This window comes from Oncorhynchus nerka, linkage group LG15 (assembly GCF_034236695.1).
Source record: "Oncorhynchus nerka isolate Pitt River linkage group LG15, Oner_Uvic_2.0, whole genome shotgun sequence".
Taxonomy (NCBI): Eukaryota; Metazoa; Chordata; class Actinopteri; order Salmoniformes; family Salmonidae; genus Oncorhynchus; species Oncorhynchus nerka.
The window spans coordinates 51497084-51515416 of record NC_088410.1 but is presented as its reverse complement, the minus strand read 5'-3'; the positions used below and the strand labels follow the sequence as shown (position 1 = coordinate 51515416).

General features: G+C 41.5%; 2 protein-coding genes across 3 annotated transcripts; one reads left to right on the top strand and one right to left on the bottom strand.

The window, feature by feature from the left end:
- Window positions 1–588: 588 nt before the first annotated feature.
- Window positions 589–18052, bottom strand: ergic3 (ERGIC and golgi 3). Of its 2 annotated transcripts, XM_029682671.2 has the most exons (14): window positions 17893–18051; window positions 16282–16352; window positions 14494–14581; window positions 14095–14214; window positions 13827–13920; window positions 13367–13532; window positions 12949–13006; window positions 11502–11516; window positions 10981–11012; window positions 10805–10901; window positions 7478–7542; window positions 7104–7240; window positions 1947–2002; window positions 589–1581 (listed from the first exon to the last, which is right to left on the bottom strand). In XM_029682671.2, the coding sequence occupies exons 1-14, from the start codon at window positions 17978–17980 to the stop codon at window positions 1502–1504; spliced, it is 1167 nt and encodes a 388-aa protein (XP_029538531.1). In that variant the 5' UTR covers window positions 17981–18051; the 3' UTR covers window positions 589–1501. The 2 variants fall into 2 exon arrangements, with proteins under 2 accessions (XP_029538531.1, XP_064857743.1); XM_065001671.1 differs by lacking the exons at window positions 589–1581; window positions 1947–2002; window positions 11502–11516 and having other exon boundaries at window positions 7154–7240; window positions 10805–11012; window positions 17893–18052.
- Window positions 9635–11191, top strand: romo1 (reactive oxygen species modulator 1). Its single transcript, XM_029682670.2, has 3 exons — window positions 9635–9774; window positions 10175–10305; window positions 10521–11191. The coding sequence occupies exons 2-3, from the start codon at window positions 10175–10177 to the stop codon at window positions 10627–10629; spliced, it is 240 nt and encodes a 79-aa protein (XP_029538530.1). The 5' UTR covers window positions 9635–9774; the 3' UTR covers window positions 10630–11191.
- Window positions 18053–18333: the final 281 nt, after the last annotated feature.

Genomic DNA, 18333 nt, shown 5'->3' with positions numbered 1-18333 from the left:
TGTAATGATGACTAAGTACTTCACACTAGAGAAGAAGTCAATTAGTCAAGGCCCAGAAGAGGGATGAAAATAAAGTCACGTACAATACTTAAGCAATAAGGCCCGAGGGGTTGTGGTATATGGCCAATATACCACGGCTAAGGTCTGTTCTTAAGCGCGACGAAACACAGTGCCTGGACACAACCCTTAGCCGTGGTGTATTGGTCATATGTCACAAACCCCCAAGGTGCCTTATTGCTATTACAAACTGGTTACCAAAGTAATTAAAGCAGTTAAAATAAATGTATTTTACCCGTGGTATACCACAGCTGTCAACCAATCAGCACTCAGGGCTCAAACCAGCCAGTATACAATTGTATTTAAGTGTTCAATAAGAAACCCCTCACCCAAATAAATGGTCCCCTTCAGCTGTATATAATTATATGAAGGGCAAAGAGCTAAAGCAAGCCATAAGCAAGTGAGTTAAAAGAAATTCCATACATTTTTCAGTTAAGGGTTCTAGATCTCTGAAATCTGTCACTTGTGGTTGTTCCTGAGACAGGAATTGGACAGAGGACACATTGTGTACACAAAATGTCAGACAAATCATTACATTACAGGCTGGTGTATTCAACATTTATTTGTCATTTTAAAAACAGTTTGGGACAATCAACATATAAATACATCTCTCCCACACACAAAATAGGCTGTGCACAGCACCAGACAACACATGCGCTCACACACGTGTGCACTCTTGCACACACACTCCTTCACTCAACCCAGGCCCCTGAATAGGATCTCAAAATGTGCAATCACAACAAATGAACAAAAACATTATTAAACTGCATAATCCAGTCTCCTCAAATAGTCCTCAACAACAGGCAGAACTTCCATCACTCTGGGGTATTCACTAAGAACCAACTAGAAGCAAACAGGCCAAAACGGGGAGGGACCTACCTGAACTTGTCCAATAAGAGATTCCCGTTTCCATTGCCAAACTTTTTGCTTCAGTTTGCACTAATGAATACACCCCTGAACACGTTAAAAAACCACATTCACCCTGCCCGGGTCGCATATCATATCAAATACTTAATTTGTGATGGGGAAGCAATACACATGTAAAAGAAGGGTACATATTTAGAAATTAAGGCTTGGGATAAACACAAGGATAAATATGTCCACTGGCCACTAAAGTATGTTTAGGGTAGCTGAGATTGGCAAAATAAAATATCAGTTTGTAAGGACTGGGGATGAATCAAAAATGAGTTCAAAAAAATTCTGTTAAGTCCCTCTTCTGGTCAGTGATTCTGTCTTTCATTCTTTGTATGGATGGGGATGTAAAACGAACAACATGGGAGACACAGCAGTCAAAGTTCCTTTCCATATTGAGGGAGATTTTTCAGATTCTTAGTGTTTTTTGCCATGTTAGGAAGCGTGAGTCAGTTTGTAGTCACTTCCCCTTTCCAGATAGGCCCCTCCGGAGACTGATGAACAGGCTGGTTTGCTCGTGTCAAACACTCCACTAAGATGCTTTGCCCAGTTCAATCTTCTTCTGGATGGCTTTTGCTGAGTGGTATATCAATGAATCAATGAGTCCAGCCACTGGGAAAAAGATACACAAGACACAGTATATAAAATGACATATCTCTGACACACATACAGTAGAACCACTGTCCATATGGTTAATTCCAACAAATGAAAAACATTACCTCCAATACTGCATGGTACCTCCAAACTGAGAAAGCCATCACTAATTATAAACTAGATTAAATTATATTGAAGATGTAGTGAGTGAAAAATGTTTTTTCTATGTGAACTGTATTTGTAAAATGGGAAAGTCAAAACATCTGTGTACGCTATCCCAGTGATAACCATTAAAAAAACATTTAATAATGAAATAAGCTTTATGCAACATCTTTAGCAAACCCATTACACCCTTTTGTTTGTCTGAATGCAGAGGTGCCCACCTGTAAAAACACCCCCTATGATGGCACACACTCCTGTGAGAAAATGAGTGAATGATCTGAAAAAAGAGCAAACATGTTAGATGTAACACACATCTTATTATTTAAATAGGCTACACAATGACAATGCTACAGTTGAAGTCGGAAGTTTACATACACTTATGTTAGAGTCATTAAAACCAATTGATCAACCACTCCACCAATTTATTGTTATCAAACTATAGTTTTGGCCAGTTAGGACATCTACTTTCTGCACAACACAAGTCATTTTTCCAACAATGGTTTACAGACAGATTATTTCACTTATCATTCACTGTATCACAATTCCAGTGGGTCAGAAGTTTACATACACTAAGTTGACTCTGCCTTTAAAACAGCTTGGAAAATTCCAGATAATGATGTCATTGCTTTAGAAGCTTCTGATAGGCTAATTGACATCATTTGAATCAATTGGAGGTGTACCTGTGGATGTATTTCAAGGCCTGCTTTCAAACTCAGTGCCTCTTTGCTTGACATCATGGAAAATCTAAAGAAATCAGCCAAGACCTCAGAAAAAAAATTGTAGATCTCCCCAAGTCTGGTTCATCCTTGGGAGGAATTTCCAAATGCCTGAAGGTACCACATTCATCTGTACAAACAATAGTTTGCAAGTATAAACACCATGGGACCACGCAGCCGTCATACCTCTCAGGAAGGAGATGCTTCTGTCTCCTAGAGATGATTGTACTTTGGTGCGAAAAGTGCAAATAAATCCCAGAACAACAGCAAAGGACCTTGTGAAGATGCTGGAGGAAACAGATGCAAAATTATCTATATCCACAGCAAAACGAGTCCCATATCGACATAACATGAAAGGCCGCTCAGCAAGGAAGAAGCCACTGCTCCAAAACCACCATAAAAAAGCGAGACTACGGTTTGCAACTGCACATGGGGACAAAGATCGTACTTTTTGGCAAAATGTCCTCTGGTCTGATGAAACAAAAATAGAAATGTTTGGCCATAATGACCATCGTTATGTTTGGAGGAGAAAGGGGGAGGCTTGCAAGCCGAAGAACACATCCCATCCGTGAAGCACGGGGGTGGCAGCATCATGTTATGGGGGTTCTTTGCTGCAGGAGGGCCTTGTGCACTTCACAAAAGAGATGGCTTCATGAGGGAGGAAAATTATGTGGATATATTGAAGCAACATCTCAAAACATCAGTGACTCCTCCGGCGCCGACAGAGATAGCCGCATCGCTTTCCAGGGAAACTATGCAGTATTTTGTTTTTTGTGTGTTATTTCTTAAAATGCTACCCCAGAAAATCTTAGGTTTTATTACATACAGTCGGGAGGTACTATTGGATATGAGAGCAATGTCAACTCACCAACATTACGACCAGGAATACGAATTTCCCAAAGTGGATCCTCTGTTTGGCCTACCATCCAGGACAATTGATCGGATCCCAGCCGGCGACCCAAAACAACGACGCCGTAGAAGGGGCAGACGGCGCGGTCTTCTGGTCAGGCTCCGTAGACGGGCACATCGCGCACTGCCCCCGAGCATACTACTCGCCAATGTCCAGTCTCTTGACAACAAGGTAGACGAAATCCGAACAAGAGTTGCCTTCCAGAGAGACATCAGAGATTGTAAGGTTCTTTGTTTCATGGAAACATGGCTCACTCGAGACATGCTATTTGAGTCGGTACAGCCACCTGGTTTCTTCACGCATTGCGCTGACAGAAACAAGCAACTCTCTAGTAAGAAGAAGGCGTGTCTGCCTTATGATTAACGAGACGTGGTGCAATCATAACAACATACAGGAACTGAAGTCCTTTTTTTCACCTGACTTAGAATTCCTCACAATGCCGACCGCATTATCTACCAAGAGAATTCTATTCGCTCATAATCACAGTAGTGTATATTCCCCACAAGCAGACACATTGATGGCCCTGAAAGGACTTCATTCGACTCTATGTAAACAACATATCCTAAGGCTGCATTTATTGTAGCTGGGGATTTTAACAAGGCTAATCTGAAAACAAGGCTCCCCAAATTCTATCAGCATATTGATTGTGCTACCAGGGCTGGCAAAACCCTAGATCACTGTTATTCTAACTTCCGCGACGCATATAAAGCCCTCCCTTTGGAAAAGCTGACCACGCCTCCATTTTGTTGCTCCCAGCCTATAGACAGAATCTAAAACAGGAAGCACCGGCGCTCAGGTCTGTCCAACGCTGGTCCATCCAATCGGATTCCATGCTTCAAGATTGCTTCGATCACGTGGACTGGGACATGTTCCGCATAACGTCGAACAACAACATTGATGAATACGCTGATTCGGTGAGTGAGTTTATTAGCAACTGCATCGGTGATGTTGTACCCACAGCGTCTATTAAAGCATTCCCTGACCAGAAACCGTGGATTGATGGCAGCATTTGCGCAAAACTGAAAGCACGAACCACTGCTTTTAATCAGGGCAAGGTGACCGGAAACATGACCGAATACAAACAGTGTAGCTATTCCCTCCGCAAGGCATTCAAACAAGCTAAGCATCAGTATAGAGACAAAGTGGAGTCGCAATTACACGGCTCAGACACAAGAGGAATGTGGCAGGGTCTATAGTCAATCACGGACTACAAAAGAAAAACCATCCCCGTCGCGGACCACGATGCCTTGCTCTCAGACAGACTAAACAACTTCTTTGCTCGTTTTGAGGAGAATACAGTGCCACTGACACGGCGCGCTACCAAAACCTGCGGGCTCTCCTTCACTGTAGCCAACGAGAGTAAAACATTTAAACGTGTTAACCCTCGCAAGGTTGCAGGCCCAGATGGCATCCCCGGCCACGTCCTCAGAGCATGCGCAGACCAGCTGGCTGGTGTGTTTACAGACATATTCAATCAATCCTTATCCCAGTCTGCTGTTCCCACATGCTACTACAAGAGGGCCACCATCGTTCCTGTTCCCAAGAAAGCTAAGATAACTGAGCTAAATGACTACCGCCCTGTAGCACTCACTTCCATCATCATGAAGTGCTTTGAGAGACTAGTCAAGGACCTCCACCCTACCTGACACCCTAGACCCACTCCAATTTGCTTACCGCCCCAATAGGTCCACAGACAATGCAATCGCCATCACACTGCCCTAACCCATCTGGACAAGAGGAATACCTATGTAAGAATGCTGTTCATTGATTACAGCTCAGCATTTAACACCATAGTACCCTCCAAACTCGTCATTAAGCTCGAGACCCTGGGTCTCGACCCCGCCCTGTGCAGCTGGGTCCTACACTTCCTGACGGGCCACCCCAGAGGGTGAGGGTAGGTAACAACATCTCCACTCCGCTGATCCTCAACACGGGGTCCCCACAAGGGTGCGTTCCCAGCCCTCTCCTGTTCACCCACGACTGCGTGGCCTTGCACACCTCCAACTCAATCATCAAGTTTTAAGACGACACTACAGTGGTAGGCTTGATTACCAACAACGACGAGACGTCCTACAGGGAGGAGGTGAGGGCCCTCGGAGTGTGGTGTCAGGAAAATAACCTCACACTCAATATCAACAAAACAAAGGAGCTGATCGTGGACTTCAGGAAACAGCTGAGGGAGCAGCCCCCTATCTACATTGCTGGGACAGTAGTGGAGAGGGTGGAAAGATGTAAGTTCCTCAGCTTACACATCACGGACAAACTGAAATGGTCCACCCACACAGACAGCGTGGTGAAGAAGGAGCAGCAGTGCCTCTTCAACCTCAGGAGGCTGAAGAAATTTGGCTTGTCACCAAAAACCCTGACAAACTTTTACAGATGCACAATCGAGAGCATCCTGTCGGGCTGTATCACCGCCTGGTACGGCAGCTGCTACGCCCATGACAGTAAGGCTCTCCAGAGGGTAGTGAGGTCTGCACAACCCATCTCCGGGTGCAAACTACCTGCCCTCCAGGACACCTACAACACCCGATGTCACAGGAAGGCCAAAAAGATCAAGGACAACAACCACCCGAGCCACTGCCTGTTCACCCCGCTATCATCCAGAAGGTGAGGTCAGTCCAGATGCATCAAAGCGGGGCACTGAAACAGCTTCCATCTCAAGGCCATCAGACTGTTAAACAGCCATCACTAACATTGAGTGGCTGCTGCCAACATACTGACTCAACTCTAGCCACTTTAATAATGGATAAATTGATGTAATCAATATATCACTAGCCACTTTATAATGCTTACATACCCTACATTACTCATCTCATATGTATGTACTGCATCTTGCCATCTTGATGTAATTAAATGTATCACTAGCCACTTTAAACAATGGCACTTTATATAATGTTTTCATACCCTACATTATTCATCTCATATGTATATACTGTACTCTATACCATCTACGGCATCTTGCCTATGCCGTTCGGGCATCACTCATTCATATTTTTATGTACATATTCGTATTCATTCCTTTACACTTGTGTGTGTATAAGGTGGTAGTTGTGAAATTGTTAAGTTATATTACTTGTTAGATATTACTGCATGGTCGGAACTAGAAGCACAAGCATTTCGCTACACTCGCATTAACATCTGCTAACCATGTGTATGTGACAAATACATTTGATTTGAGGAAGTTAAAGCTTGGTTGCAAATGGGTCTTCCAAATGGACAATGACCCCAAGCATACTTCCAAAGTTGTGGCAAAATGGCTTAAGTACAATGGTGTCAAGGTATTGGAGTGGCCATCACAAAGCCCTGACCTCAATCCTATAGAAAATGTGTGGGCAGAACTGAAAAAGCATGTGCGAGCAAAGAGGCCAACAAACCGGACTCAACCAGCTCTGTCAGGAGGAATGGGCCAAAATTCACCCAACTTATTGTGGAAGGCTACCCGAAATGTTTGACCCAAGTTAAACAGTTTGAAGGCAATGCTACCAAATACTAATTGAGTGCATGTAAACTTCTGACCCACTGGGAATGTGATGTAAGAAATAAAAGCTTAAATAAATAATTATCTACTATTATTCTGACATTTCACATTCTTAAAATAAAGTGGTGATCCTAACTGACTTAAGACAGGGAATTTTTAAGAGAATGTGAAGAATTGTGAAAAACTGAGTTTAAATGTATTTGGCTAAGGTGTATGTAAACTTCTGACTTCAACTGTATATGGATTTTCAATTTTGTTTTAAGCTACCTACCGCTGTTTCTCTGTGAATTTCACCATCATGGGGGAGAGTTCATATAATACAAACACCCCAGGTAGGCCCTGGTCTCCGATCAGCCCATTGGCTACTTTCTCATGTCGGGTCACAGAGAATTGGTTTGTTTTAACCACCTGTAAGACACAAGCAATTACAAAAGACTTCCCTGTTTGTCCATGAAGCCTAAGTACCTTTCTTAGCATGCATAAACAGTCATGCACAGGGAAATATACAACAATTAATTCCCTTAATTTATTTTATAGCTATATCACATTTAAATTAACTCCATCAAATAGCTAAAATGTGTTGGTACGGTCAATAACTACCCACCCGAGTTAATTTCACAGCTGTCATGTCTAATGTATACTCACCTCTCCATCCCATTTCACGTAGATGGTTGGGACAATCTTCACAAAGTACTGATACATCATGGATGCTGGAATAAAACAAGTGATTGTTTTGTAATGTGTAGCAGCAGAGCCCATGTAGTCTGCAGAAATGCAACATTTCACTCAGCATGAACGCAGGGTGGCGCTATAGATTGACACCACATAATTAGCAGCCTACACACCAATGAGCATTCTGAGTCTTTTTGGTGAGCAGGATCTTTTTGCTCTGTTCACCTAAAAGAGCCATTCACTTGGCTCACAAACAACTCTTCATTCAGTGCTTAGAAAAATAGCATATTTCTAATGTATAGCCTAAAACGTTGCCTGCCATTATCTCAGATTGTGAAATGCGAGTTCAAATAAATTTTTTACATGACAAAATTACATTCACATCAACGGGGCTGTAGTGGAGCGAGTCGAGAGCTTCAAGTTCCTTGGTGTCCACATCACCACCAAACTACCATGTTCCAAATACACCAAGACAGTCGTGAAGAGGGCACGACAATGCCTTTTCCCACTCAGGAGACCAGATCCTCAACAAGTTCTACAGCTGCACCATCGAGAGCATGGTTGCATCACCGCCTGGTATGTCAACTGCTTGGCATACGACCACAAGCCTGCGACAGAGGGTAGTGTGTACGGCCCAGTACATCACTGGGGTCAAGCTTCCTACCATCCAGGACCTCTACTAGCAGTGTCAGAGATAGGCCCCAAAAATGGGCAAAGACTACAGTCACTCAGGTCATAGACTGTTCTCTCTGCTACCGCACAGCAAGCTGTAGGGGAGCACCAAGTCTAGGTCCAAATGGCTCATTAACAGATCATGTTGATCTGTAGGACAATAAGACTGAACAATTAATCAAATGGCCACCCGGACTATTTGCATTGACCCCCCCCCCCTTTGTTTTTACACTGCTGATGCTTGCTGTTAGCTATGCATAGTCACTTTACCCCTACCCACATGTACAAATTACCTTGACAACCTGTACCCACACACATTGACTCGGTACTGGTACCCCCTGTATATAGCCTCTTTATTGAGTTACTTTTTAAGTAAATATTTTCTTAAAACGGCATTGTTGGTTAAGGGCTTGTAAGTAAACATTTCACGGTAAGGACTACTGTTGTATTCGGCGCATGTGACAAATACGTTTTGATTTACAAAAAAAAAAAACATTTTAAAAAAATCAGTCAAGAATTACCATCTTCAGAGAATGTTAGTATAACTTATCTCCAGATAATCGATGCCTGGGGCTCAAATTTGCAGTATATCCTTTCACAGATGTGATTCGGTTCTCGACGTTCACAAAAGGGATAATTTCTATCGGGTCAACCCATCAAGTGACCGGAAGTTAGTAAAAAATAAATGACTCGGATCTTTTCGACTCGGATCTTTTCAACTCGTCCAGTCAGAAGAACGAATCTGTTGACTAACTTCGTTCATTTGAGTCAGTAATGCCCAGACCACGGTGGACAGTTAACGGTCGAACGATGAACACACCGCCCACCCCCGAAATAGTCATAATTCTACAAGCCTATAGTTCACCATTAGGGGTTTATATAGAGCGGTCATTTGTGACACTTGTAGAAGCGTGCTTTAAACAAATGTACATTTGTTGAATGCTAAACTTACAAATACGACTATTTATTGGTACATTTGAAACGGAGATCTAGTTTGGCCGCAAAAGGACTAGATCGTGAATGACTCTTGGCGAAATGCATTGCTTGACTGCCGTGAGTGTGATTCATTCGCGAAATGCAGGAACACAAACGATTCGTTCTCGAGTTTGTTGAGCAGAGTCTGTGTATGTTATGGTTCTTCAAAGCTGTGTCCATCATAATATTCAATAGTCAATTGCATTCATTTTTGCACCATGCTATCAACTATCTATTCCAGGTCTCAGTTGTAAATGAGAACTTGTTCTCAACTAGCCTACCTGGATAAATAAAGGTGAAATACATTTGACAAAATCTGTTCTCTATGCTGCCTGCAGCATTATCTATTTTTCCTGCGCACATATGACAGAGTTGTTGGTCGGAACGCGTTTGAATCCTGCTGTAGAATTCATTGCAGCTAGCAGGTCAAAGGAACGACTCAAATGAACGACTCACTCAGAAAAACGAATCGTTCACGAACTGATCTTTGTCTCCACTGCGTTGGTTTCGCAATCCTCTCAAGTAATGGCCGCCTGTTAGTACAGCATTCCAAACTACCTAGTCTCATCGAAAAGGGGTTTCTTCTCTAGTGACCGATAACTCACATTACGCAATAAACCAAGGTAAGTGCTGCTTAGAGTGAATAATAGTGATGATATAAAAAAATATATAGTCGGGCGTTAACTATCTTTTCAAATGTCTTCAAGGCCTGACCTAGGTGACATGCAAACCAGTTAGCCAGCCAAAACGCAGCTAGCTAGCTGGGTAAACAGAGCTCGAGATAAAGGGTGGACAACGTTCGTGACATTAGCTACATATCAATCTGTTTTCGGTGGCAAATGTCTGTCTTGTGCAAATAACGTTGATAGTTTAGCTAGCTAATTCCGCGAGCTTAACTTGCCGTTTAAGCTTAGCCACTGGTGTAGTCTTACGACGTAGCAAGCTAGCTACAAACGCCTAGCTAGCGCAACTGATTCATGAACCTGCCATGTATTTTGATGGTTGTGCTTTCTTTCAATACAGATGCCAGTGGCAGTAGGACCGTATGGCCAGCAACAGCCAGCCTGCATTGACAGAATTAAAATGGGATTCATGATGGGCTTCGCTGTTGGGATGGCAGCTGGTGCCATGTTTGGAACCTTTTCCTGTCTAAGGTTAGTTAAGTTAACCCAACGTCTAGCTATCTACCTATTACAAGTAAGCCTACACTGAAATGCAATACACTTTGTAAGAATACAATAGTGTGTTTGGGCATCATATTTCTTTACATGTTTTTGTCACAGGCATCCACACTGCATATTGTGGTTTGTTCAATAGAACTCTATTGTTTTTTCATTTTGTTCAAATGCTGTATTTTTTCTTCCCTCAGGGTTGGCATGAGAGGCAGAGAGCTGATGGGAGGAGTTGGGAAGACAATGATGCAGAGTGGAGGCACATTTGGTACATTTATGTCCATTGGGATGGGCATCCGCTGCTGAGACCACCTACCATACTTACTGAAAATTACATAGTGGGACTTTTGTCATAACTCATTCCCATGTCACACTTTGTCCCAGAACGATGGAGAAATTATGTCAATAAATGCTGTGATTTCAATTGCTGGTAGTAGGCCAAATGTTTGGTGTGGGGCTTTTGATAAATGGGATGACTAACCTTGTGGTGCTGCAACATCTGTACCATCCAAAGGATTGACGATACCAGGGTAGTCTCTCCCGAAGGACAGATGCTTGATAAAGTGAGTCATGTTGATCTGTAGGACAACACAAATAAGTGCTCATGTGTATGGAGAACATTGCCTGGGCAAGACAAGATTTGTCAAATGTACTTACGTTGTCTAGTCCAAAACTCTGCAGATCATGAACTGAAAATAATTTGAGACAAGATGTTAGTAATGCTGTGATCTGATAGCATCATCAGTTATGTTCTGGCAGTTATGAGGGCTTACGACTCTCCCATTACAAGTTATAATTGTTGAGCCCTCCGAAATGTGATCTAGATTACTGCTTGTACCACCTCCAATAAAGATCAAACCAACAATCACACGCTGGTTATTCAAAAGGACTGTTTTAAACCACAAGTTAGAAGCAGCTTTGGTTGTCTTCGCTAGGCTTTAATTTAATAACAGGGTAAATTCTGACTGACAACCTCTTCATAAACAAAGTTTGATATTTGACTGGATCAATTTAGAAGGGAGGGATGTGGCCTGAGTGCCAGTCTGTTTGTGCTCTTACGCCAACTCATTGTCATGACAAGGACAGCAAGGGAGTAGAGAAGAACACAAACAGATCTGGGACCAGGGTAAGGGGGGACGTTTACTACAAAAATAAAAGCTACAAAAAGATGGACTTACTTTCCACAGCGTGCACTGCAGAAAGAAGAGAGAAGAGTCACTATATGACGCATGTTGGGCTACATAGAAAAAGAGGCTGGCCAAAGGCAATATGCCTCTGAAGGGGGTTCATCACATCTGGTATTTCATATATGGCCAAATTCTTATCAAAAAGGGATTCTTGTCTCTTATTTCTGCCTTTAAGCAGACATGGACAGTAGTACTAGTCTAGTAAATAAAATCAGCATTGAGCTGGTGAAACCTTCTGCTCTATACTTTCTGTACATGATGTTTATGACAAAAGAAACCTTTCAATGCCTCCAAGCAAGTTGAGAGTATAGTACTTTGGGCCTACAACTTCATCTGGTTATGTACCATGCTACTCTATCAGCAATTATTGAGAAATAAGTTATTAGGGTAAATGAAATTACAACAGTGCCTCAATGACAAAAATGCCTGTATTGTCACACAGTTACAAAGGCTACATCAGGTAGAATTTTTATAGTAACGACTTCTGTTCTTATGCCCGCTTCCACAGTTGGAGTGCAATTCAGACTTCTGTCAAGCCGAGTAACATGATTTAATTTGTAAAATCCATTGCAATAAATGTTTTGCAATCAGTATGCCAAACAAATTAATACATTTCACATTCATATTTATCCAGAGTGTGTCAATGCAAAATAACTTGATTAGTATGTTAGTGTTATCAGTAGGCAACAATGATAAAGCAAGTGAGTCAATTATCCATTTACAGTCAAAACGTTACGTTTATATGTAGAAAAAAAGAGCTACTTAGTTTGACACATTTTCACCTCTGCCATAAAGATCAGATGTTTTCATGAGAAAAAAAGAGCTAAAATTAATTACTGAGATTACAGCGGATCCTATTAGGAAAGAACGGAAGAAGTCTAGCATAAGACAACTAAAGGAACGATGAAAAAGAAAAACATGCACCATTTACAAAAGGATTTACTGGAAAGATTAGTTATGGATGCACTAGAAATGCCTACTGGCATAGTGACTTGCAAGTGAACTTACCGGTTAACATTGGTCTTTCCTTGCTATCGTCTGAGAATGTGCTAGGGGCAAACTACACTACAAAAGGGTCTGTACCTGGTCTGAGACAGACTGTTTTAATAAATCACAAGGTGTTTCTGGTAGCAAGTAAGCAATTTTCGATTTCCAACCCAAATCAGTCTGCTACCCGTTTGTCTGCAATTCAGAGGATTGACTTTCTGTCATGGGTATTGATGGAAAACAGAATTCTTATTTTCCTTGGATAATTGATATAAGACCAGGGGACCAACCCATTTCGACCAGGGTTGCGTTTACATAGGCAGCCCAATTCAGATCAGTATGAATGCACAAATCTGATAAAATTTGTGGACAGTCAGAAAAAAAGATTGGATACAGAAAGAAAATCAGATTTGGGTTGTCCACACTTAGGATAGTAAAATGCAGGTCTTACCATGAACATGGGACTGCTGGAAACTCTTTCCAGGGGCAAAGTGGAAATTTCCTGCCACCTAACAAAAAAACAGACAAAGAGTTTAAAAGAAAGACAGACAATGAACGTAATATTTACAGATTGAAAATGTATATAAATGCATTAAAGCACCTCACAAAATATAACTTCTAGTTACAGTACACTTCCATCCCTATTTCTTTTTAAATAACCACACAGAATTATGCTCCCAAAAAGTGATGATTCATTTGTTGTTTCTAACCATGTTGTTTCTAACCTGACCATTTGAAGACCAGGCAATGGTTTAAACACTGTCAGCCATTAAATAAAACATCCCCTTTTGGAGTGTAAATCAGAGTGCGAGTACTGACTATTCTTTTGATTATGAACTTAGCCAAATTATCCATTGAAGACTAGTTACCTTGTTGACCTCCAGAAAGCCGTAGATCTGGCAGCCCTCATTTTTCTGCTCCTGCATCTTTTGGCTGAAGCCCTCCCTCTTGCACTGCTCGATGGTGTCGGGGTTCTTGAAGGCCCAACCCCGCCTGCGATAGGCTTCTCGTACATCATCGCAGGTGTTACAGCACCTACAAGAAAAGCACAGGAAATATGTCAATGTCACATTAACATTTTGGACAATAGATAATCTCATTCATTCATGGTCTATGTTCTGAAAAATATATAAGGTCTTAAAAAGGTGGGGGGGCAGTCATATTTTAAAACAAAACCTCTAATACATTGTAGCAAGTCCAATTTCAGTCAATGGATTTTAGTTATGAAATTGACAGAGAAACCCCATTTTCCATCATGGGAAGATGGTGTAGTAGATGCACTGTATGTTCTGTAATGCCTTGGAAGGCATTCATGTCTTGGAAACTCACTTCAAATCTTCCATCTCTGCTCCGTAGCAGCTTTCACAGCGCTCAGGATCTAGCTTACTGGGGTCAAAAATGTCACCTTCCTCTTGTCCCAAATCTACATGAGATGACAAAACAAATTCCATGACCGAGTGAAAAACATTAACTATTTAATACAATTCATACAGCTTATATTTCCCCATGAGGGAGAACTGCACTGCTCTCCAAGGTATAGAATGCTCTTCAAGAAATATAATGACATTGCAAGCAAGCTAATTAACAAGATGGTTACCGTGCTTCTCTGCCTCTGTAGTGACAGGATTGCTCTCCTTGTCGAGTCTTTGCTTGAACAGGTTGTGTTCCACATCCAACTGCTGCTCTCCAGCAACATCCATGGCATCAATGCTTAGATCTGAAGGACAAGGTGGTGTTACAAATATCATATACTTCAACTGTGCAATTACCCTATAGCTTCATGTACATCTGTGCAATTACCCTAAAGAGATTACTGAAGATTTTAAGTTGAAGTAGGCCTAACCTTACGCATTCAGATAAAATGTCATATTTTGTTCCTTGTCCTTGTTTATAATATCATATAAACAAGCACATATAGGGGTTAATTGTACACATGTAAGTTAATGTGATGATGCATGCTAGGTCTGAACACAAGTATTTTTCTAAAGTTACTTACAGGCACATGGCATGTTAGGAAATATCACATCAATGTTGATTTTCAGTTTGTCTCCTCGTGATGTGTCCACAAATAATTCAGGATGAACCTGGGTTGGCAGAACGATATTAATTAAAGTCATAAAGCAGTGTACTTAAAGTGTGGACCGGGCCCAATAGCTGGAGTTTCAAAGAATTGTGGGTAAAAGTTATGACAGATGGCTTAATAAGAAAAACACAACATTTGTTATATTCTAATCATCCTCAAATAGGCCAGTCATTGTATTTTAGCACTATACCCACCATTGAAATGTTTACTATTCCCAGTTGCCCAGGTGGCAATGGAGTGGAAATTAACTGTCTGATTAATCAGTCTACAATACACAATTAATTGTTTTATACAGCCTGAAACATTGAAGTGCAAAATCATGTAAATGTTCCTTACAATCCAGAATGTTGAATATATAGGTATTTTTATGTACTCTGACAGTTGTCTGTGAGGCTTGTCCTGCAGCCACCCTACATTTTTTTTTACAACATATCCACATGAAAGTATTGTTTACACTACTTTTTAGAGAGCTGGTAGGTATATGGTTCTGTTGGCTTGTATTTTCGGTGTGTATTTTAAATCTACTGACACAACCGATGTAAACACTACCGAATTACATTCCCTCACATTCAGCTGGCAGTGGCAAACCTACCAGCTCTTTAAAAAGTTGGGTAAGCAATACTTTCCTTACTCTACCAGTTGCACAGACAACCAGTAAAGTTCAAATGTAATTTTATTCAACATTCTGGCTTGTAAGGAACATTTAAACAATTTTGCACTCCAATGTTTCAGGCTGTACATACCAATTAATCATGCATTAGAGCCTGATTAATCAGACCAAAATTTTACTTGATATTTAATTAGACATTTTTTTAAATCGCAAAGGGCTTGGCTGAAAGTTTGAATACCACTGTCTGTCTTAAGAGTTTACAAACTAGAATAAGTGTGACATGCAAAGCTTGAACCTAAACAGAGTAGCTAGCTAGATGTTTAGTTCCCTGTTCTCCTAGCCGACTAAACTCAACGATTTACAATGGAGTTGAGCGGCGACTAGTGTAAATGCAAGCTATTCTTTGGGTGCTGAAATATGCTTTTGATAAAAAAATTATTTTATGCGATGTTGGAACTCCAGTCCGCTCTCACAATTCGCCACTCAACTCCATTGTTCTCCTAGTTGCCTGTTCTCCCGTAGAGAATCGTTCAGTGTGGTCCACACAGAGCTAGCCTCTTTTATGAATTATTATTTTACCCCCTTTTTCTCCCAAATTTCATAGTATCCAATTGGTAGTTTACAGTCCTGTCCCATCACTGCAACTCATGTACAGAGGCGAAGGTCGAGAGCCGTGCATCCTCCGAAACACAACTCAACCATGCTGCACTGTTTGACACAATGCACGCTTAACCCGGAAGCCAACCGCACCAATGTGTCGGAGGAAGCGCCGTACAACTGGCAACCGTGTCAGTGTGCATTGCGCCCGGTCTGCCACAGGAGTCGCTAGTGCGCAGTGGGACAGGAACATCCCTGCTGGCCAAACCCTCCCTTAACTCGGATGACTCTGTGCGCCACCCCATGGTTCTCCCGGTCGTGGTCCGGCTGCGACAGAGCCTGAACTCTAGTGGCACAGCTAGCTGGCACAGCTAGCACTGAGATGCACTGCGCCACTCGGGAGGCCCTAGAGCTAGCTTCTTAACCACATACCTGGCTGGCATACCTGCACTAGTGTACCTGACTATTTTCAGAAAGAAATCACATGAACTCACCTCCTTAGTGAGATAATACTGCAACTCTGAGAAGAACAGGATCAACATGATGAGACCACTTATGATGGTGACTGTAAAAGGGGTAAAGACAAAAATGCATGTCAGAATATCACCAAATCCCATTGATTTTTAGCAAACTATTGTAGCTAGTCATCCGTTTCCCCCCCAGATGTAGAAACACTTAACATAAGGTATATGATTCATGTAGGCTTACCCTGGAGTGACGTTTTGATAACCATGTAAATCTCTCTCCGACAAGGTGAATTTTATCAAGATATTCGGCATTATTATTATTATTTTTTTTTAAGAAATCCAGATTGGAAAATGCTAATTAGCATCAAAACAAATCACTGCAAGCTCCTGCACATCATCTTTAGCTTGCACCTTTGCTAAGAGATAAATATAAAGAAATGTAGCCATTTAAAAAAAAAAAAAATTAACCTTTATTTTACTAGGCAAGTCAGTTAAGAACAAATTCTTATTTTCAATGACGGCCTAGGAACAGTGGGTTAACTGCCTGTTCAGGGGCAGAACGACAGATTTGTACCTTGTCAGCTCAGGGATTCGAACTTGCAACCTTTCGGTTACTAGTCCAACACTCTAACCACTAGGCTACCCTGCCGCCAATGTATGAATTACTACATTTAGCTAACATTAGATATTTAATCCAGAGATGTTTACCGTTGTCTCAATTCGGCAGTCTCCTCCAGATCATCATGTCATTTGTAGTTCTTAATGAATACCACATTAGCAGCTAATTTGTGTTTCATTTGTTGTGGGTACAGGCAAATAAAGTGATAAGTCACCATGTCTGAGAGAGTTACACGGTTATCAAAATGTCACGCCAGGATAAACCTACATGAAACACAGACCTTATTAAATGGTTCTAGAATCCCCTATGGTAAAAATGAATGGTGGAAAAACGATTGTAACCATTTCCCTGTTTGACCGCTAGGTTTGATGGGTATTACACTCATACTATGGTACTCTATAGTCCAAGGACCTTACATGTTCTGTTTAGAAGCGAATTGGCTCTGGCAGACAAAACAGCCAATACTACCATACAGACATGAATCGATTCTCAACTACGGTACGGTTCTAGAAACGTATAAAGCCCTCACATAAAAATAATTTCACAAATGCTAAATATACACTTACTGTACGCTGTTTTAACAGTTGCAGCTGACAGTATTTTTCAGTGACAACACGTTTGTGGAATCTTCTTCCGTTTACACACAGGTGTTCGGAGACTTAGCTAGCTAATTTGTACGCCTCTGCCTTCTGTCTGTTTTCCGTAAACAAGCGCTCTAAACATGAAAATAAGGCTGTGTGGGAACCCTAACAATAAAATGTGTAGTAATGTAAGATTATTTCTGGGTGATATGAAAAGGTACATTCCTTTCGTTTCCAAAAACCGTACCGCAAGCGATGCGTTTTAACGTTCAGAACGAGCATCGGGGATCTTAACAAAAGTTCGCCGGCCAGAAGATAATATCGTCAATATAGGCGCTCAAGGTAGTTAGCGTCTATGAATGGGTTATGCTACTGCTAGCAAATGGGGATAATATTAGTGTTATGCTTGTAACTAGAACTCTGCACAAAAATACTCACCTGTAGCTCCACCGCATGTTTTAATTCGGAAATCCTCAAGCGTTTTCGGATATGCATCAAATTGTTTCAGTTTATTTAGTGTGTCCATCTTCTTTCATTCCATCGGCTGAAAGAATTCCTGACACATCAGTCCTCGACATTCACTTCCGGTACACAAGGCATGCATGCGTAAGGAACCAATCAGCGTTGACCGCATAAGGGTCAATATATGAATTTACTTGACTTGGGAGTTTTGTATAAACTAGCAGAATTAAAGGCGCTTCATGGTCAATCTGATGTCTGCATTGGCCATGCAGTATTTACAGCAGAAGGCAGGGCATTCATACTTATTGCTCTTTGCAGAGCTGTTGTGAAGGAAGTTGTCTAGGAAGGGAGTTAGTTTATACACAGGGCCGGTCCTTGCCGTTCTACCGCAATTGGCGAGACCAAAAATGACACCCT

Excerpts from the sequence above, each read along its gene's own strand:
- ergic3 (XM_029682671.2), bottom strand. The coding sequence starts at position 17,980 with ATGGACACACTAAATAAACTGAAACAATTTGATGCATATCCGAAAACG. Across the intron at positions 14,582-16,281 it reads AGTATTATCTCACTAAGGAG|GTTCATCCTGAATTATTTGT; the intron begins GTGAGTTCATGT and ends CTGCCAACCCAG. Across the intron at positions 7,543-10,804 it reads AGATGTTGCAGCACCACAAG|CATCCATGATGTATCAGTAC; the intron begins GTTAGTCATCCC and ends GTTTTATTCCAG.
- romo1 (XM_029682670.2), top strand. The coding sequence starts at position 10,175 with ATGCCAGTGGCAGTAGGACCGTATGGCCAGCAACAGCCAGCCTGCATT. Across the intron at positions 10,306-10,520 it reads GGAACCTTTTCCTGTCTAAG|GGTTGGCATGAGAGGCAGAG; the intron begins GTTAGTTAAGTT and ends TTCTTCCCTCAG.